General features: G+C 39.9%; 1 protein-coding gene across 2 annotated transcripts in view; it reads left to right on the forward strand.

The window, feature by feature from the left end:
* Positions 1-17,229, forward strand: part of ARHGAP10 (Rho GTPase activating protein 10) — a 340,466-nt gene that overhangs the window by 132,537 nt on the left and 190,700 nt on the right. For both annotated transcript variants that reach the window (XM_080797689.1, XM_080797690.1), the window contains exons 8-10: positions 8,899-9,028; positions 11,847-11,953; positions 14,254-14,348. In XM_080797689.1, coding sequence (XP_080653815.1) covers positions 8,899-9,028; positions 11,847-11,953; positions 14,254-14,348 — 332 coding nt within the window. The remainder of the gene's footprint in view (positions 1-8,898; positions 9,029-11,846; positions 11,954-14,253; positions 14,349-17,229) is intronic.

Genomic DNA, 17,229 nt, shown 5'->3' on the forward strand with positions numbered 1-17,229 from the left:
AGAAAATGTATGCTTTCAGAGAAGTCTTGGATAAAGAGATTTAGGAGAGCGGTATCAAATAGTATAACATAGATGGTATTGATCAGAAAGTGGTGGATGTTTTTCCTCTCAGCACTTAAATTGACTTTGGAAGTGTCCTCATTGAAATTCTTTTCATGTTATGTTTAGTATAATGTTAGACCTCATTAGGGAAAAAGAAGTGAGTGAGTTTTGGGACAAGCACATTCTAGCTCATCCTGAAAGACATATGAAGGATGGGACTGTGCCTGACTTTGAATTTGATCTCATCATAGAGACTGAGGAAGAATGGTTTTGTGTAGATTTCGGTTCTAAGTATTTTGTTTAGTTCCCTACATTTGGGAGTGTAGATAAATCTTTCTGTCTCTCTCTTTTGGTAATTCAAGTGTCATTTTGAATTTGTAGATTATTTGGATGTTGAGCTGGGTTAAATAACTAAAAGAATATCCACCCCCACGCACAGCCCCCACTATCAGTGACTATAGTGGAACAGAATTCTAAAAAAATGTCAAAATGTATCTGTATGTATAGGTTAGTTCTAATTTTAAAATTGTCTCTGTAGGTAGTAGAATAGTCTAATGTTGCTGCGATTTTTCAGAGTACTCTTACAGAGAATGGAATGCAGTTTTGTAAAAAGAACGCTGTATAGTTAGTTTAGAAGATTAATTATACTCTCGATTTTTTTTCCTCTACCACCTGGCTATATAACTTATGGAAATTTACTTCTCCTGTCTGGATGTCATCTGTCAAATGCAGGGCTGGCCTGGATGAGAACCTTCAGGCAGAATGGGTTCCATAATTTGTGGGGCCAGTGTAAAATGGGAAGGCAGGGTCTTTATTTAAAAATGAGGAATTTCAAGACTGAAACAGCAGAGTTTGACACGACCTTGTCCATGAAACTATCCCTGCACAACTTGCTTGTGGATGGACGTAGTCTGTAACACGCCTGTGTAGTATAAGGGATACGGTTACCTTATTTACACCAGAATGATTTTGAGAGATTAAATATTTTAGTGTAAATGAGCAATGCTCGGTCATGAAGTTTTAGAAGCAAAACCTAAAAATAAGCTATCCCTTAAAATGGTTTGGAAAATAACTTGGTTAATATCCTTACGACATTCTGAAGTTAACTTACACCTTTGATAACAGTCATTTCCCATAGAGAAATGGGCAAAGAATGGTTGGCTGGAAAATTTCTCTGTATCCTCTGCAATTCAAGGGTCCTCATCAGTAAATGGCCCTAAGAACTCTTCTCTAAATACCTCTTTTATTCTGCGTCTTTCATCCAGAGCCTCCTCTTTCCACCTCACCTGCAGTTCTGAGAACACCTGGTCCAGGTGTCTCTGCTGTTACTGTTTGTTCCTAGTTCATTCTTCTCCCTTCAGAAATGCCGACACCTTTGAAACACGTGCCACTCCTTCCATGGTACCCGCCCGCTGTACCCGAGTGTTGCTGTGCTTTGGTCATTTCTTGGCCATTTTGCTCATTCCCTGATGATACCAGCTTTTAGTGTAATAAAGGGAAAATGCTGGTGGTAGAAAACTACAGATTACAAAAATCCCAGTTATATGTCTTTTTTTTAATGCAATGTATATTTATCTATTAAGGAAGTAGACCCACATATTAAAATCTTAACATAAACTATCTGTGCGCTCTAAGGCTATGGATAATTTTGGTCAACTTTTAAGTATTTGTAGTAAAAAACAGCAAGATCCTTTTATAAAATCAGAAAAAAGGTAAAAGTTACTTAAAAATGAAAACAACCTAGTTTTCCCCATCTGGTTTCACCTTTTCTGTTGTAAAAATGGTAACACCTCTTTTATTTTTTTGAAAGCAATTTATTCCTCTTCGACTTTCCATAATCCAGAGTAAAACATGAAAAGCAAAACAGCAAGATGGCTTTTAGAAAATAGATTTTCAAGAAAAATATAAGTTGCATCAAAATTGAAGTATATTTTAAAAAACTAAATTTAAACTTTTGTTATCTTTATCCCCAGAGGAATGTGGGGAAAGAGAAACTAGAATAGAATTCTTCCTAGAAGGAAATATAATTTGAGAAATCTTAGAATTCCCAGAATCCCCAGAAGAGCCTAAGAATAGTTAAGTTTTTAAGAATATCCCCAGATATTTTTGTTACAGTGTTGTGAGAAAAGTAGAACACTAAAACAATAAACTACTTTTTTTTTTTTAAAGGATTGGAAGTGATTGTGTAAAAATATGAAAGTGCTTATTTCTGAGGGATAGATTTATGGTCACTTTTAATCACTTTTAAACATTTCCTTTCTGCCCCCAAGGCAGGGCTGTTTATGCTCCTTCTCTCTTTCTATTTTATAATGTTGTGGATTTGTTTTTATATTCTGAAAAAATTTTTAAAAGTATGCTTTCACTTACAATCAGCTTTACAACAAAGAACTATTAGTCTGATACTGAAGATTTTCCTTTATCCTTTGACAGGGAATAACTGTCACTTTACGGTGACATTGTAATAGTCATCATAGTAGTAATGTCATCTACATTTATTTTGTTACTGTGGACCAGCTATTACCTGTGTGCTTTATTTGGAATTTGCACATTTCGTCTTCATAGAAGTCCTATGATGTAGATTTTGTCATTCATATTTTACAGATGAGGACACCGAGGACAGTAACTTCCTGCTGTCCTACTGCTTTTGGGTCAGGTCCAGCATTGGAACTTGGGCGGACTCCCTCCAAGTGACCATGGTGGTTGGTTTCAGATTCTGTGCTGGGATATAAATGGGTCTCTCATGGCATGTCTGGGGCCCGTTAACATCGAAGCTGGGGAATGTATTGATACGGCCATCTGCTTGCCCAGACCTCAGCAACTTGTGGGTGACACAAGAGTCCCTTCAATTGTAGAAACTCAGATTTAGGCCTCATGGGTGAATCTCCGTTCACCTCCACCTCTTACCATCATCCCCATGGAAGGCGTCTTATATGGGATTTAGACTCTATTACCTTTTCACCTGGGGTCTGTTGCCTGCCGTTACTTTTTCTGCCACCTCCCCTGTGTGGGGGCGTGGGGGCGTTCCATAGGGGAATATGGGGATTATAGTGAGGGTGCGTGTGTGTGTAGGGCCTTATCTCTTTTCTGTTACGTTAATTTGCAAGGTTACTAAAGCAGGGCTGCATGGAACCCACCCTCATGTTTTACAGCTGTTTCCTGAAACCTTTTTTGTATTTTTTTTTAAAGATTTTTTAAAAATTTATTTGACAGAGATCACAAGCAGGCAGAGAGGCAGGCAGAGAGAGAGGAGGAAGCAGGCTCCCTGCCGAGCAGAGAGTATGATGTGGGGCTTGATCACAGGATCCTGGGATCATGACGTGAGCCGAAGGCAGAGGCTTTAACCCACTGAGCCACCCAGGAGCCCCAAAAGTTTCCTTTCTCGCTGAGCAGGGAGCCCACTGCAGGACTCAATCCCAGGACCCTGTGATCATGATCTGAGCCAAAGGCAGATCTTTAACCACCAAGCCACCAAGGAACCCTCCTTTTTTGTATTTTTTAATTACACTTTGCCTTCCTTTCCTCTCTGAATGAGGTCGTGGGGCCAGGATGGGAAAACTTAAAATGGCTATCTGTGCTTGGAATCAGCCTTTTCCCTCTGCCTTGAAAGCTTTATTTCTGGATGTAACACTGTGAAAAGCTCCTCCTCACTCTTGGCTTCCTTTTTCCCTTACTATGGGAGTGAGCCTATGTTAAGCCTGACCCACCAGGTTTCTAGACATACTCAAATGTGTCTTAATTCCGGCCTGGTCCCCAAATTGAATCCTCCTCCTCCCAAAGAGGTGATGTAATAATATATTTTATTTATAAGGCTTAATTTAAGACTGGTTTATTTGGGAATTTATTTAGGAAAGCGTGCTAGGAAAGGAATTTCCTTTTCCTTTTCCTTTTTATTGACAATGGATAGCACAGACTCTCTTAGAGGTTATTTTGAAGATTTAAAGCACCAAAAAGTATTTTCAGTTGTGCTAGCCACAGTGTAAACACTCTACTGGTCACTTACTGTACTGTTTCCAGTCTAACATTATTATTATTTGATGATAATATTTACCTGGAACTTAGAATTTGAGATTGCGAGTTTCTAGCCATTCTATTATTTATATTCAGATTTTAAAAAATGTAGGGATACCTGGTGGCTCAGTTGCTTAAATGTCTGCCTTTGGCTGAGGTCACGGTCCCAGGGTCCTGGGACGGAGTCCTGCTCCACGGGAAGTCTGCCTCTTCCTCTGACCCTCCCCCCACTCATGCTTTCTCTCTCAAATAAATAAATAAATAAAATCTTAATAAAAAAATAAAAAATGCAATTTTCACTCTTATTCATAATTTACCTAAAATGGTAAAATCCTTCTTCTCGCTCCCCAGTGCAGAGTCCTATGCATCTGAGAAAGTCGGACAGTAAGGCAGGTGGTACTCCTTGGCGGGGTCTGCAGCAGGGAAAGTGGGGATGATGGGGGGGTGGGGAGGGTATAGAGGCAGCCTGCAAAAGAGGTGGCTGGAGTGTTTGGGAGATTGATTATATTGAGCAGACGTGTTAATTGAACAAGTAAGTAAATAGATTGAGAATAATGGGAGCTGGAGTTCTCACTCCCTGAAAAGAAATGTATCAGATCAGGAAGCGAGGGGTGCCTGGGTGGTTTAGTTAGACTGCTGACTCTTGATTTTGGCTCAGGCCATGATCTCAGGGTCATGAGATCAAGCCCTGTGTCGGACTCCCCGCTGAGCAGGGAGTCTGCTTGAGATTCTCTGTCTTCCTCTCCCTCTGCCCCCTCCCCTGCCTGTGTGTGCTCATGCACGTGCTCGCGCTCTCTCTCTGTCAAATAAATAAGCAAATCTTCCAAATTGGGAAGGGATAGGCTAGAAAGAAACTGGAGTATTGGATTGGGGTTATACTTGTTGGTGTGAACATGTGAGTTTTTTAGTATAGCAACACATAGAAATGTATGTATGTAAAGGAAAACTCCACCTATCTTTGTGTACATATACATACATCTGTGTAGTTTTTCTGTCTGCCAAGAACACACAGAAGTAGTGACACCCCTTTAACTGTGACACACTGTGACCAGATTTTGGTTTCTAAATACTATACTCCACTAAAAGGAACAAGGGCTTCTAGGGGAAAAAAAATTGTTGCTTCTAGGACCGGGACAGAAAAAGTATCAGACTCCTTTTGGGACCAGAAAGTAAGGGATTACTCGATTAAGGGAGCGTCTCAAAAGATTCAAGATTCAGCTAGAAGGGGCCCCTGCTGGTCCAATCCCAGGACAATTTGAGCATTACTATAAGTAATGAAAGTATTGGGTGCAACTCATGAGATTAACAGGAATGTCTACGTGTGTGCAGGTGTGTGCTTGTGTGTATGTGTGTGTGTGCGTGCCGGCGTCTGTACACACATGGTATGCACGTATTTGTATCTGTGTATATGTACAGGCATGCCTCACTCCGTTGTGCTCTGCTTTTTTAAGCTTCAAAGATCCTGTGGTTTTTTTTTTTGTTTGTTTGTTTTTGTTTTTTACAAATTGAAGGTCTACGGCAATCTATGTCACACAATGTGTTATTTTTTTACAGTAGCAGTTGCTTACCTTGTGTCTCTGTCTCACATTTTGGTAATTCTCGTGATAATTCAGGCTTTTTCATTACTGTTACATTTGTGATCATGATCCATGATCTTTGATGTTACTATCGTAATTGTTTTGGGGTGCCACAAACTGTGCCCACATACGATAGTGAACGTAATCAGTGAATGTTGTGTGTGTTCTCACTGCTCCACTGACCAACCGTCCCACACCCCCATCTTTTTCCCTCTGCTCAGGCTTCCCTGTTCTCTGAGACACAACAATATTGAGATTCGGCCGGTGAATAACCCTATGTTGGCTTTTCAGTGTTCAAGTGAAAGGAAGAGTCACACATTAAATCAAAAGCTAGAAGAAAGCTTAGTGAGATAGACATGTCGAAAGCTCAGATAGGCTAAAACCTAGGCCTTTTGCCCCAAACAGTTAGCCAAGTTGTGAGCGCAAAGGAGAAGTTCTTGAAGGAAATTAAAGGTTCTACTCCAGTGAACACACGGATGCTAAGAAAGCAAAACACTCTTACTGCTGATATTGAGAGAGTTGGAGTGGTCTGGATAGAAGATCAAACGAGCCACAACATTCCCTTAAGCCAAAGCCTAATCCAGAGCAAGGCCCTAATTCTCTTCAGTTCTGTGAAGGCTCAGAGAGGTGAGGAAAGTGCTGAAGAAAAGCTGGAAGCTGGCAGAGGTTGGTTCATGAGGTTTTCAGGAAGAAGCTGTCTCTCTCATGGAAGAGTGTGAGGTGAAGTGGCATGGGCTGGTGGAGAAGATGCAGCGAGCAGCCGGATCCAGAAGGTCCCGCTGAGAAAACCCGTGAAGGTGGCCTTGCTCCACGGCAGATTTTCAGTGTAGATAATGTTTGGCTTCAAAGCTTCAAGGGACAGACTGACTCTCTTGTTAGAGGCTAATGTAGCTGATGACTTTAAGTTGAAGCCGGTGCTCATTCTGAAAATCGTAGAGCCCTTGAGCATTAGACTGAATCTGCTCCACCTGTGCTCTCTGACGGGCGCAACAAGGTCTGGATGACAGCACATCTGTTAACAGCGCGCTTTACTGAATATTTGAAGCCCACTGTTGAGAGCTAGATGCCACTAAGAACATTCTTGATTCACGGGAAGAGGTCAAAATATCAACATAAGCAGGAGATTGGAAGAAGCTGATTCCAGCTCTCAAGGATGACTTTGAGGGGTTCAAGGCTTCAGTGGAGGCAGTAACTGCAGATGGGGTGGGAACAGCAAGAGAACCAGAATTAGAAGTGGAGCCTGAAGAAGGGACTGAATTGCTACAATCTTATGATAAATCTAGAACAGATGAGTTGCTTTTTATGCATGAGCAAAGAAAAGGGTTTCCTGAGATGGAAGCTTCTGCTGGTGAAGATGCTGTGAAAGTTGGTTAAAATGACAACAAAGAAGTTAGAACATTCCGTAAAATTGATTGATAAAACAGCAGCAGGGTTTGAGAGGGTTGAGTCCAGTTTGGAAAGAAGTTCTATCGTGGGTAAAATGCTACCAAGTATCATTGTTGTCTTATTTCAAAACATGGCCCCAGGGGTGCCTGGTAGCTCAGTGGGTTAAGCCTCTGCCTTTGGCTCAAGTCATGATATCAGGGTTCTGGGATCGAGCCCTGCATCGGGCTCTCTGCTCAGCAGGGAGCCTGCTTCCTCCTCTCTCTCTGCCTAGATCTCTGCCTACTTGTGATCGCTGTCTGTCAAATAAATAAATAAAAAATCTTAAAAAAAAAAAAAAATTGCCCCAGCCACCCCAGCCTTCAGCAGCCACCACCCCAGTCAGTCAACAGCTGTCACTATCAAAGCAAGATCCTCCACCAGCAAAATGATTATGACTGAAAGCTCAGATGATGGTTAGTATTTTTTTTTAAGCAAATAGTGTTTTACATGTAAGGTATGTACATTTTTAAGACATAATTCTGTTGTGCACTTAATAGACTACAGTATCGTGTAAACATAACTTTTAGATACACTAGGAGACTCCAAAATTCATTTGACTTGCTTAATCACAATATTCGCTTTATTGCAGTGGCCTGGAACCGAACCTGCAATATCTCTAAAATCTTTATATGTATAAATATTATACACACACAGACACACATTCAGGAAGAAGTGAGGGTTGACAGAAATCTAAGTAAAGTGACAAACGAGGCATATAAATAAAATCAGGGTATAATCGGTATTAAAATGGGGACAAGAAATCCTGGAGGCATGAGAAATAGGAAGGGAAGGAGGGGACAGGCCGTTAATAGATGAGTCCCACCCTCCTTGCAATCCTGCATTTTGTTCTAGTACATACTTTTTTTTTTTCTTACTCTCAGCTTGTGCTTAAAATAAGCTTCTGCAGATAAGTTTTCCCCTTTGCAATCCACATTTATCAGACTCCCATTCCCCTAAAAAATGTGTACCATTCTACCATTTTTCTGTTCTAGGACCTTTGGTAACCTCTTTCATTGTAGGGAGGAGAGGGGAGGGATCAATAAAGAAATTTTTTTATCTCCAATTCTCCGCAACTTCACATCAGCAGTTTTTTGATGTTAATACAGTTATTTTAGAGTGTGGATAAAGGAAATGTCCAGAAACTTGGTGGTGCTGACTCATCATGCTTGCCTTGGTAATTTCGTCACTTCACCTTGCATGTACGTTTCCAGTGTGTCCGTGTGACAGAGATATTAGCATTCCAAGTCTCCTGGGTTTCAGAAATGTGATTTGTCTCTCCAGATATCAAAGACATTATTTGTACATGAGATTCCTTCCCCTGCTCTCCTTTATCTGAGAAATGTCATTTCAAGTGCAACTACCATGACCTGCAAAAAATGACCTCATAATTATCAGTTGGCAGAGAAGAATTAACTTTTTTAGGTTCTGAGTACCTGATACTGCTGGTATAATACTAGTGAGTCAGATTGATTGGGCAAAGGAAAGACTTCTCAGATCTTTTGTGACCTACTTTTAAAAAAAATCTAAGATTTAGTAATATTGTGGGATGTGGAGCTATGAATTCTTATGTTGAATAACACAAGCATTCTTGCTGTTCAAAAGCTTCAAGAGTAAAGAACTTTCAGTTACCTTAGCTTAGACTCCTCTATTAGCTATTCTACCACTAATTTTTTTTCTTTTAACGGTAATCTTAACAAAGAGACACACTGGAAAAGATGTGTATATTTCAAGAATTTTATAGAAAAATCCTACCAATTTAATTATAGTTATCCAGAGACTTAAAAATGTACATGAAAAAGGTCATATGAGAACTTAAAACTTACGTGTGTTTTTTTATCTATTTCAGACACGGAATCGTTTTGAAGGAACAAGGTCAGAAGTGGAAGAGCTTATGAACAAAATAAGACAGAATCCCAAGGACCACAAACGAGCAAGTCAGTTCACGGCAGAAGGCTACTTGTATGTACAGGAAAAAAGTAAGAGGACCTCCAGCAGTGATGAATGACTAATGAAAAATTATTTTTAAAACTCTTACTGTAATTACTCTATTTTTGGAACAGTTATTCCTACTACCTCCTTTGCCCCCTCTTGTCTTAGAAGGTATATTTTATATTGTGAGGGAAAACACATTCTTGCTCTAGGGAGAGGACAGTGAAATTAGGAACTCAAGGAGCACCCCACTTTCCAGATGCACCCCGGAATTCTGCATCACACTTGGCTAAAACTTGCTTATAAGGATGCCAGAACTTGGTGTAAGGCTGAAAGCAAGGCGAGGTATTTTTCCTCCCTTCCCTTCATCCCTCACCGTCCTTATCACCTACGCACACACATATGCACATTCATATACATATGCACACCCTCCCCCTCCCACAGCCCTCCTTCTCCATGCGCAAGTCAACAGGGACATGTTCCTCCTATTCCTTTACATCAGTTCTTTCCACACCGATCTGAGATCATTTGTTCTTGCTAAAATTATCAGGGTGATTGCAGATGGCTATAAAAAATAGTCCTAGATGGCATTCTAACTTATCTCATGGAATTTTTAGTATTGTTGCTCTCAGTGGATATGCGGTGCATAAAGTGTCCTTATTTTGAAAATTAAGGCACCTAAAAATTCTTGCAAACTTTTTGATAGTTTGGTCTTATTTTAACTGTTCGGCTCTTAAACTTTCCTTCATTAACTGTAGAACCCGAGTACTGTTTAGTAGAAGGGAGGAGAATGCGAAAATATTTCTGTATTTGCTGTTTTCCTGCCTTCCCACACCTGACTGTAGCCCAGCGCCCTTCAGTTTTCAGTAGTGTGGCTGATTTACAGGACTTTCCAACTGGCCACTGGAGTAGGAGAGCGTACTCAGGGAAGAGCTATGGGATATCTACGCTTCCAAGTGAAGTTAATGCATATGTGGCCGGCAGAGTGGTTCTTTTTCCATTTGTCCTTATTCAGTCTGGGCTTACCACAGTCTTCATGTCTCACGAAGAGGAGTGGCATGGCGAGTAGAACTTGAAATCTTTCTGATGCTTTAGCTTTTTAATCTCAGTTTGTTTTGAATTTGAAATAACTAAATTAATGTGTAGGTTGGAGACATAAGAAGGATAGAATTTTTGTATTATATGCCCCGATGAAAGTGATAGGAAACTTTAATTTTTAAATTCGTAACTGTTGTTCAACTTACTGTCTTTGAGAGGAAGTGGGCTGAGTCTAGTTGGAAGAACAGAATGAAAACATTAGGAGCAAAATCTACTCTTATTAACTGCATGCCAGATACCTTGCTAAACTTTTTATACACCTTGTCTCATTTAATCCATTAAAAAAACCCTATGAAGTGCACAGTACTATTGTTACTCCATTACTATTATTACTCCATTTACCGTTGAGAAAATGGAAGCACCGTTGAGAAAATGGAGAGAATATCCCCTAGATCACAGGTTCTGAATGCTGGAATTGTTAGCCTGTGTCACGCTATCTAGGATATTACCTGGAGTATGGACAGCTGTGAAAAAGTCTATATGCTCGGGTCAGATGGGAGTCAGGAAAGGACAGTGGCTTAATGAGTGGGAAGATGTTGGTATTAGGGACCAAAGACTCCAGTTTGAGGATAGGCTTTGTCATTTCTCGGGCATTTGGTCTAAGCGTAAGTTCTTTAAAATTAAAGAGATAATAATGAACCATCCATTCCCCCCAAAGTTTTTTCTTAGTATTTAGTGAAATATCTGCACAGTATGTTCTGAACCGTAGAATAGGATGCAAATACTAGCTATTTGTAACACACACACCAGTGGTCCCTGGATTTTGGTCTTTGCACTCCTGATGACCTGAGGTGAGATTTACTAAGGTCTAGTAACACCTGTCATTCCCCACTGCCCCCAAAACAATGTGAATGGCTACTTTTTAAAGCTCAGTGGATTCCTTTTGAAAGAGTTCTTTTCTCCTTCCTAAGCTTGTCCTTCTTGATTTTTAGGTATAGAAATTTTGTTTGCAGGTGAAATGATGATGATAAAAGGTGTTACTTTTTTTTGTTGTTGTTGTTGTTCTTTACTTGGTAAAAACACAACTGTCAACTTCTTTGGGGAGTTAATTTTGTTATGATTGGACTTTTACTGGTGTGTGAAACTCTAGATTGCTAGGTATTCCTGACACAGACCCCTGTCTTCCAAGAGCTCAGGTGGTAATAAGACTGACTTTACAAGAGGTAGAAAGAGGTTCTGAGAATGTTCTGGTTGTATGTGAATAGCTCACCTCTCTATGCTTCAGTTTTCATTTTAAAGCTTAGCTTTACCATCGTTAGTAAGGACAGCTGCCTACCAAGGTGCTATAGTGGGTTTAACACTCTTGTAGATGCTGGACTAGATGCTTTTTCTCAGCATTGTGATTCTTTGATTGCATCATTTTGAGAGGCCAGAACTGAATCCAAACCCGTCACGTACATTGAATGGAATACTTGAAACCCTTGTGAGATCTTAATACCTGGAAATAAACAAAAAATATAGTTCACAATGAAGAGATTTTTAGGTGTAAGATAATGGCCCAGTCTGGCAAACTGTTTGAAGAGTATGTCTTCAACTCATTGCTTTGTTGCTGAAAAGTATTGAATCTTCTCTCAAATAATCTCTCTCAGCCTTCATATTTTCCCTACTTTTTTGCTTTTTAAATTGGAATCAACAGTGTTGCTGGTTTGTTTCCTGGAGCTTTATTAGTTGCTGCTTAATGGGTTTCTCCTCTTTAGTAAAATGTTTGAAACTCTGTGTATCTGCTTATTTATGAGGAAAAATGTAAAGTTCTACTTCTTGTTGAAGGGCCCGCTCCGTTTGGTTCCAGTTGGGTCAAACACTACTGCATGTATCGGAAAGCAGCCAAGAAGTTCAACATAATCCCGTTTGAGCACAGATCTGGGGGAAAACTTGTAAGTATTTGATTATATATTATGTATTCTATATGAGAGGTAGTTTTTGAGGCTGACAGTTTATTGATTGATTGATTGGTTTTATTTCCTTGAGAGAGAGCATGAACAGAGAGGAGGCAGAGGGAGAAGCAGTCTCCCCACCAAGCAGGGAGCCCAATGCGGGACTCCATTCCAGGATCCTGGGATCATGACCTGAGCCAAAGGCAGACGCTTAACCCACTGAGCCACCCAGAGTCCAAGGCTGACATTTTAATGGTGTTTATATTCTCTAATGATAAAGACATTATATTTTGATTTTAGGATTAAAATCTTTGTTTTCTTTCTAAATAAAGTAGGCCAGTGAACAACAATTCTTGTGGTTTTTGGATTGTATGTATGGGTTTTTATGGTCAGGACTAGAATCCTTTTATGTCACTGTTCTTGGAGGATAAAATGAACACCTATAATGAGCTTTCATAACTCAGTGTTCTGTCAGGATGGTATTTGCAAAGATCTGATATGCACATGTGTATTCACAGCCCGAAAACATTTTACGATAGTTTGTAGTGAATTTTGTTGTTTTACATTTAGACTTACAAAGTTCTCACTTAGGCCATTTGCAGTTAGTTAACTACTCCTCCCACAGAAATGAATTACAGAACAACACATGATAGCATGTGTTCTGCATGACCTCAGGAATTGGCTCTGTAGGGAAGATGATTGTTATTTGGGTTTTAAATAGAAATGGCACCTCATAGCAATAATTTATAGTCTGGAGGCAAAGCTCTTCCACCAATATTGAACACAATTGGTAACACATTAAAAAAAAGGGGGAAGACATTGCTTGTTGGGTAGATGGGCATGATTTTGCTTGGGTGAATACAGAACGGACTCCAGTTCACTTCTGTTTACATATATTTTGCCTCTTCATGAAATACATTTAAAACAGCTTATAATACAGACATAGTTTTGTAATAATGAAATAGATGTGGAAAATCAAGGCCATGGAGAAGAGGACAAAGTGAGGATATCACTCATAAAGGCTGTTGGGCTTAAGATTGAGTATGAGGTTCCTGTCAGGACTAATTCAGGTGCTAATGCATGTCTGCTTAGCGATGTCTCTGTTTAACCACCACATAATAAAAAATACACTTCAGAATAGAATGACTGACATTTTGAATATTGGCATACTTGAATGTTTGTTTAATATTATTTGGAGATTCTCCTATTTTAGAAAATATAAAAATGTCTAGAAGGAGGTACATGGGGTCTTAGAGTTTTTTCCTTAGAACCTGTGTTCCTGCATTGCTTCCATTATTTCCCTTGGATGGTTTAGCGAGGTAAAATAGTACCATATTAAAACAAATTAAATATGAATTCAGAGTGATCTTCTCTGGAAACAAAACCCACATTGATTGAGTGGTTCTAGCTTCCTATGATCACAGTAGCTACTCGGCCTTTTGATACATAATACCTTTTAGGTAGATTCATATGGAATTGAAGTTTTTGTAGGCCAAGAATGGTCACATACTGCCTATTTCATATGGTGTCATATAGTATGAATTAAAAAATTATTCCTTTTTAAAAAAGAGTATAATAAAAGAATAGCAAATATTCTGGCATGGGGAAACTGTTGTTAATCTGTCTTTTAAAATTAGTGCTCACGAGGTCTGGTTTAGTGTTATTGTAATCAAAGCAAGATCTAGAAAACTTTAAGGAGAAGAGGATGACATAAATGATTAAAATTATAAATAGGGATGCCTGGATGGCCCAGTCTGTTAAGCATCTGCCTTTGGCTCAAGTCATGATCTCTGGGTCCTGGGATCGAGCCCCATGTTGCGCCCCTGCTCAGCTGCGAGTCTGCTTCTCCCTCTCCCTCTGCCCCTTCCCCCCACTCATGCTTTCTCTTTCTCTCGATTTCTCTCTCTCTCTCTCATATAAATGAATAAAGTCTTAAAAAGAAAGATTATAAATAGTGTTTAAACAGATTTGTTTGAAAGAGAATAGGATAACTGGACTTAAAATCTTAAAACTTGAGGGGCGCCTGGGTGGCTCAGTGGGTTAAGCCTCTGCCTTCAGCTCAGGTCATGATCCCAGGGTCCTGGGATCGAGCCCCGCATCGGGCTCTCTGCTCAGCGGGGAGCCAGCTTCCTCCTCTCTCTCTCTGCCTGCCTCTCCAGCTACTTGTGATCTCTCTGTCTATCAAATAAAAAAAATCTTTAAAAAAAAATTGAAACTTGGGGGCACCCCCTCCCCAATATAGGGCTCTTTAGTGTGTCTATATTATAATTTTTGAGAATGTTTAAAATGATTTTTTGCAGGGAGATGGAGAGGTGTTCTTTTTGAAAGAATGTACCAAGAGGCATACTGACTCCATTGACAGAAGATTTTGCTTTGATGTGGAAGCTGCTGACCGGTAAGTGATTAGAATTCTTGCACTTAATGAAAGAGTACTATAAAAAATGATTTAAAAAACGGAGGTTAATTGAAACTAAGATTTCCTTGGCCTGAAGAATTTTATCTTGTTACATTTCCAGGCTTTGTATTCCTTTTGACCTGTTTAGTCTTTGTCTCTGTGTTTAGCTGTGGAGTGATAGCGTGGTCTTGGCTGGAGTTTGAAGTCCTTCTAATAAGTAATTAAAAAATTACCTTGAAGCATTTCATTGTTGATCGAAGCCTAATTGTGGCCTGAAAGAATAATGAATGAAAGTGAGGAAGTGGGTGACAAAGCTGACAAGAGATGGTGGGTTGTTCATGCAGAACAATATTAATTTTCGTGTGTGGGAATTTTCGGTCTGTATATTTTGTATGTGATGGAGGCTCTTAGGCAGACTGTTTATTTAAAGACTGCTTATCTTTCCCCTTGTGTGACTTTCCATTATTATAAAAGAATCTTTGCCAGAGAGGAAGGAGTGAAAAAAAGAAAAACGTATTTCCGATAATATTACTTCTCTGGCATTTCTTTCTGTGTCCTCCTGTCCTACTAAGAAAAATCTTGGTACTCATAGACTCTTTCTTCAGTAATGTCTGACAGTGTGGTGGTTCCTCGCCAGTGCTGGTTTTGGCAACACTGGTCTTTAGAGAAGGCTGTTTCTTAGTTGTATAACAAAAGTTTACCGTATGAGATTTCTGTAATAAAAGTTCATTTCATGTCAGGATCCACGAATACAAAAATAATTAAGGCTTCCTTAGTTATTATGGAGCCTAGTCTGTGGGGTGGATGCAGAGAGGGAAGAGCTATGCTTTCCTTTCCAGTAAATGAACTGAAGACCACATACATAAAAGCATGCCACTAGGCACCATGATAAATTTGGCACCATCATGAGAAAGGTAGTTGAACAAGCATTTTGCCAAGAGTGGAATAAAATGAAAGAGAATGTCATTGTGGAAGATGTTCAATTTCAGGCCAATAAGGACTGGTTCAGAGACCTTAAGAAGAGTTTCAGGCTGTGTAGTACAACTTGAGCATCTGCGGGTGTCGACCCGTAGTGGGCATTTACTGAGTCCTAAGTGCCAGAGAGTGCCAAGTGTTCTAAGTTCGTCTGTGTTTTATCTCATTGAATCCTCACCACAGCCCTATCAGGCAGGTATCATCCTTCCCATTTTATGATTGGAATCTGGGCCACAGAGAGCTTAGGTGATTCTTCCAAGGGCATGGAGTTGGTTAGTGGAAGGGCGTTGATTTGAACTTCTCTGCATTCTGCCTCTAGAGCCCATTCTACCTCTCAGCCACTATACTGTAAGTCTGAGTATCGTGTGTAATTGTGACAGTCCCTGAATAACTGACAGAGGTGAGTCAGCAGTGATGTCTACCAGAAAATGTGTTTAATGGGGTTAATCTGATTTGATTTGAAAGCAGGACACTTCTAGGGCTTTCATATATCATTCTAATAGAGCATGTATTGTTTTTGCCTAACCCCATATTTTCTCTAAGACTTGGTCATGCCAAATGCACTTGGTCAACGATGATCCTAGATTGACCAGGGATTACTGTGGAGTTATTTTTGCCTATATAGGGTAATACCTTACAAATAGAGAAGGGGGTAGGAGCCTTTAGAGGTGATCTAGTGGTTTTTAAACTGCTTTATAGGGCTTATAGGCTTTTTGAATAAAATCTTACATTTATGTATATGTGAAACAAAAAAGAAAGTTCCCTTATTGAAGTAGGGTAAGGGGGCCTGGTTCCTTACTTTTTCAACTTCCTTCTTGTAGACATCTCTAATTTACTTCTGTTGATACCAAGAGCTTCTTTTTTGGAAATTGTGGCTGGGGGACCATTAATCTGGTCTAGATAGATGGTCAAAGAAAGGCATATAGAAGGTCCGACATCTAATTGTTGACTGATGGATTATTTAGAGTCAGCTGGGATGGAGACTCCTAGGCAGAGTGGATGGCTCATGTGAAGGTCTGGAGTCAAGAGATGTGGTCCAGAGACACCAGCAACACTGGAGCAGCCAGGAGGAGTAGGAGAAGAGGCTTGAGATATGGGGTCAGTAGCCTGACACTGAGATTTTTTAGTTCAGTCCATTAAATGGCATATTTTTTCAAAACCCACTCTGGCCGAGTAAAGCCTGCAGGCTGCAAGGACAGATGAAAGGGCCCTATATTAGTGTTGGTAGCAGTGGGAATGGAAACTAAGGGATCCATTTGAACAAGAAGTTTAGAGCTAAATTTAGAGACAAATTGAATGTTGGAGTATAGAGTGCAGGAGGGAAAGGTTTCTGGCTCAAACAACTAGGTAATGCCAGTTACTAAGATGGAAAACCAAGGAGGCCTAAGGGTGGAAAACAATGAATTCAACTGTGGTCATGTTGAGTTAGATTGCTGTGGGTCATTCAGGAGGAAATCCAGTGGGAGATTGGGTATAGCATTGGCAGCTTTGGCAATATTTGACCCCCATGGCTAAATCATGTTCATTGCCCCAAATTTCTTGGACCTCTCCATTTTCAGCTATTGCTTTTTTTTTTTTTTTTAAATTCCTATGGCTATCTTATTCTTTCCTTCCTTCCTTCCTTCCTATTCACATGGTTTCATTCTCAAAGTGAATCACTCTGCTGTCGGTATTTTTCTTTTTTCCTGTGTTTGGAGCTGCTTTTAGAATCTTTAGCTACTTATATGGTTTATTTCCAATTCTACTCCTTTTATAATTCTTGGTGATTTCAATACTGCTTGAGATGATCCTTTTCAGCACTTTGCTTCTTGACTCCTGGAACTCCTCTCCTTTGCTCATCTTGTCCTTTACTCAACCTCAGCCATTCACTCTCATGGTCATTGCTTAGGTCTTGTCATTACAAGGA

This window comes from Martes martes (assembly GCF_963455335.1).
Source record: "Martes martes genome assembly, chromosome: 2".
NCBI classification, from domain to species: domain Eukaryota; kingdom Metazoa; phylum Chordata; class Mammalia; order Carnivora; family Mustelidae; genus Martes; species Martes martes.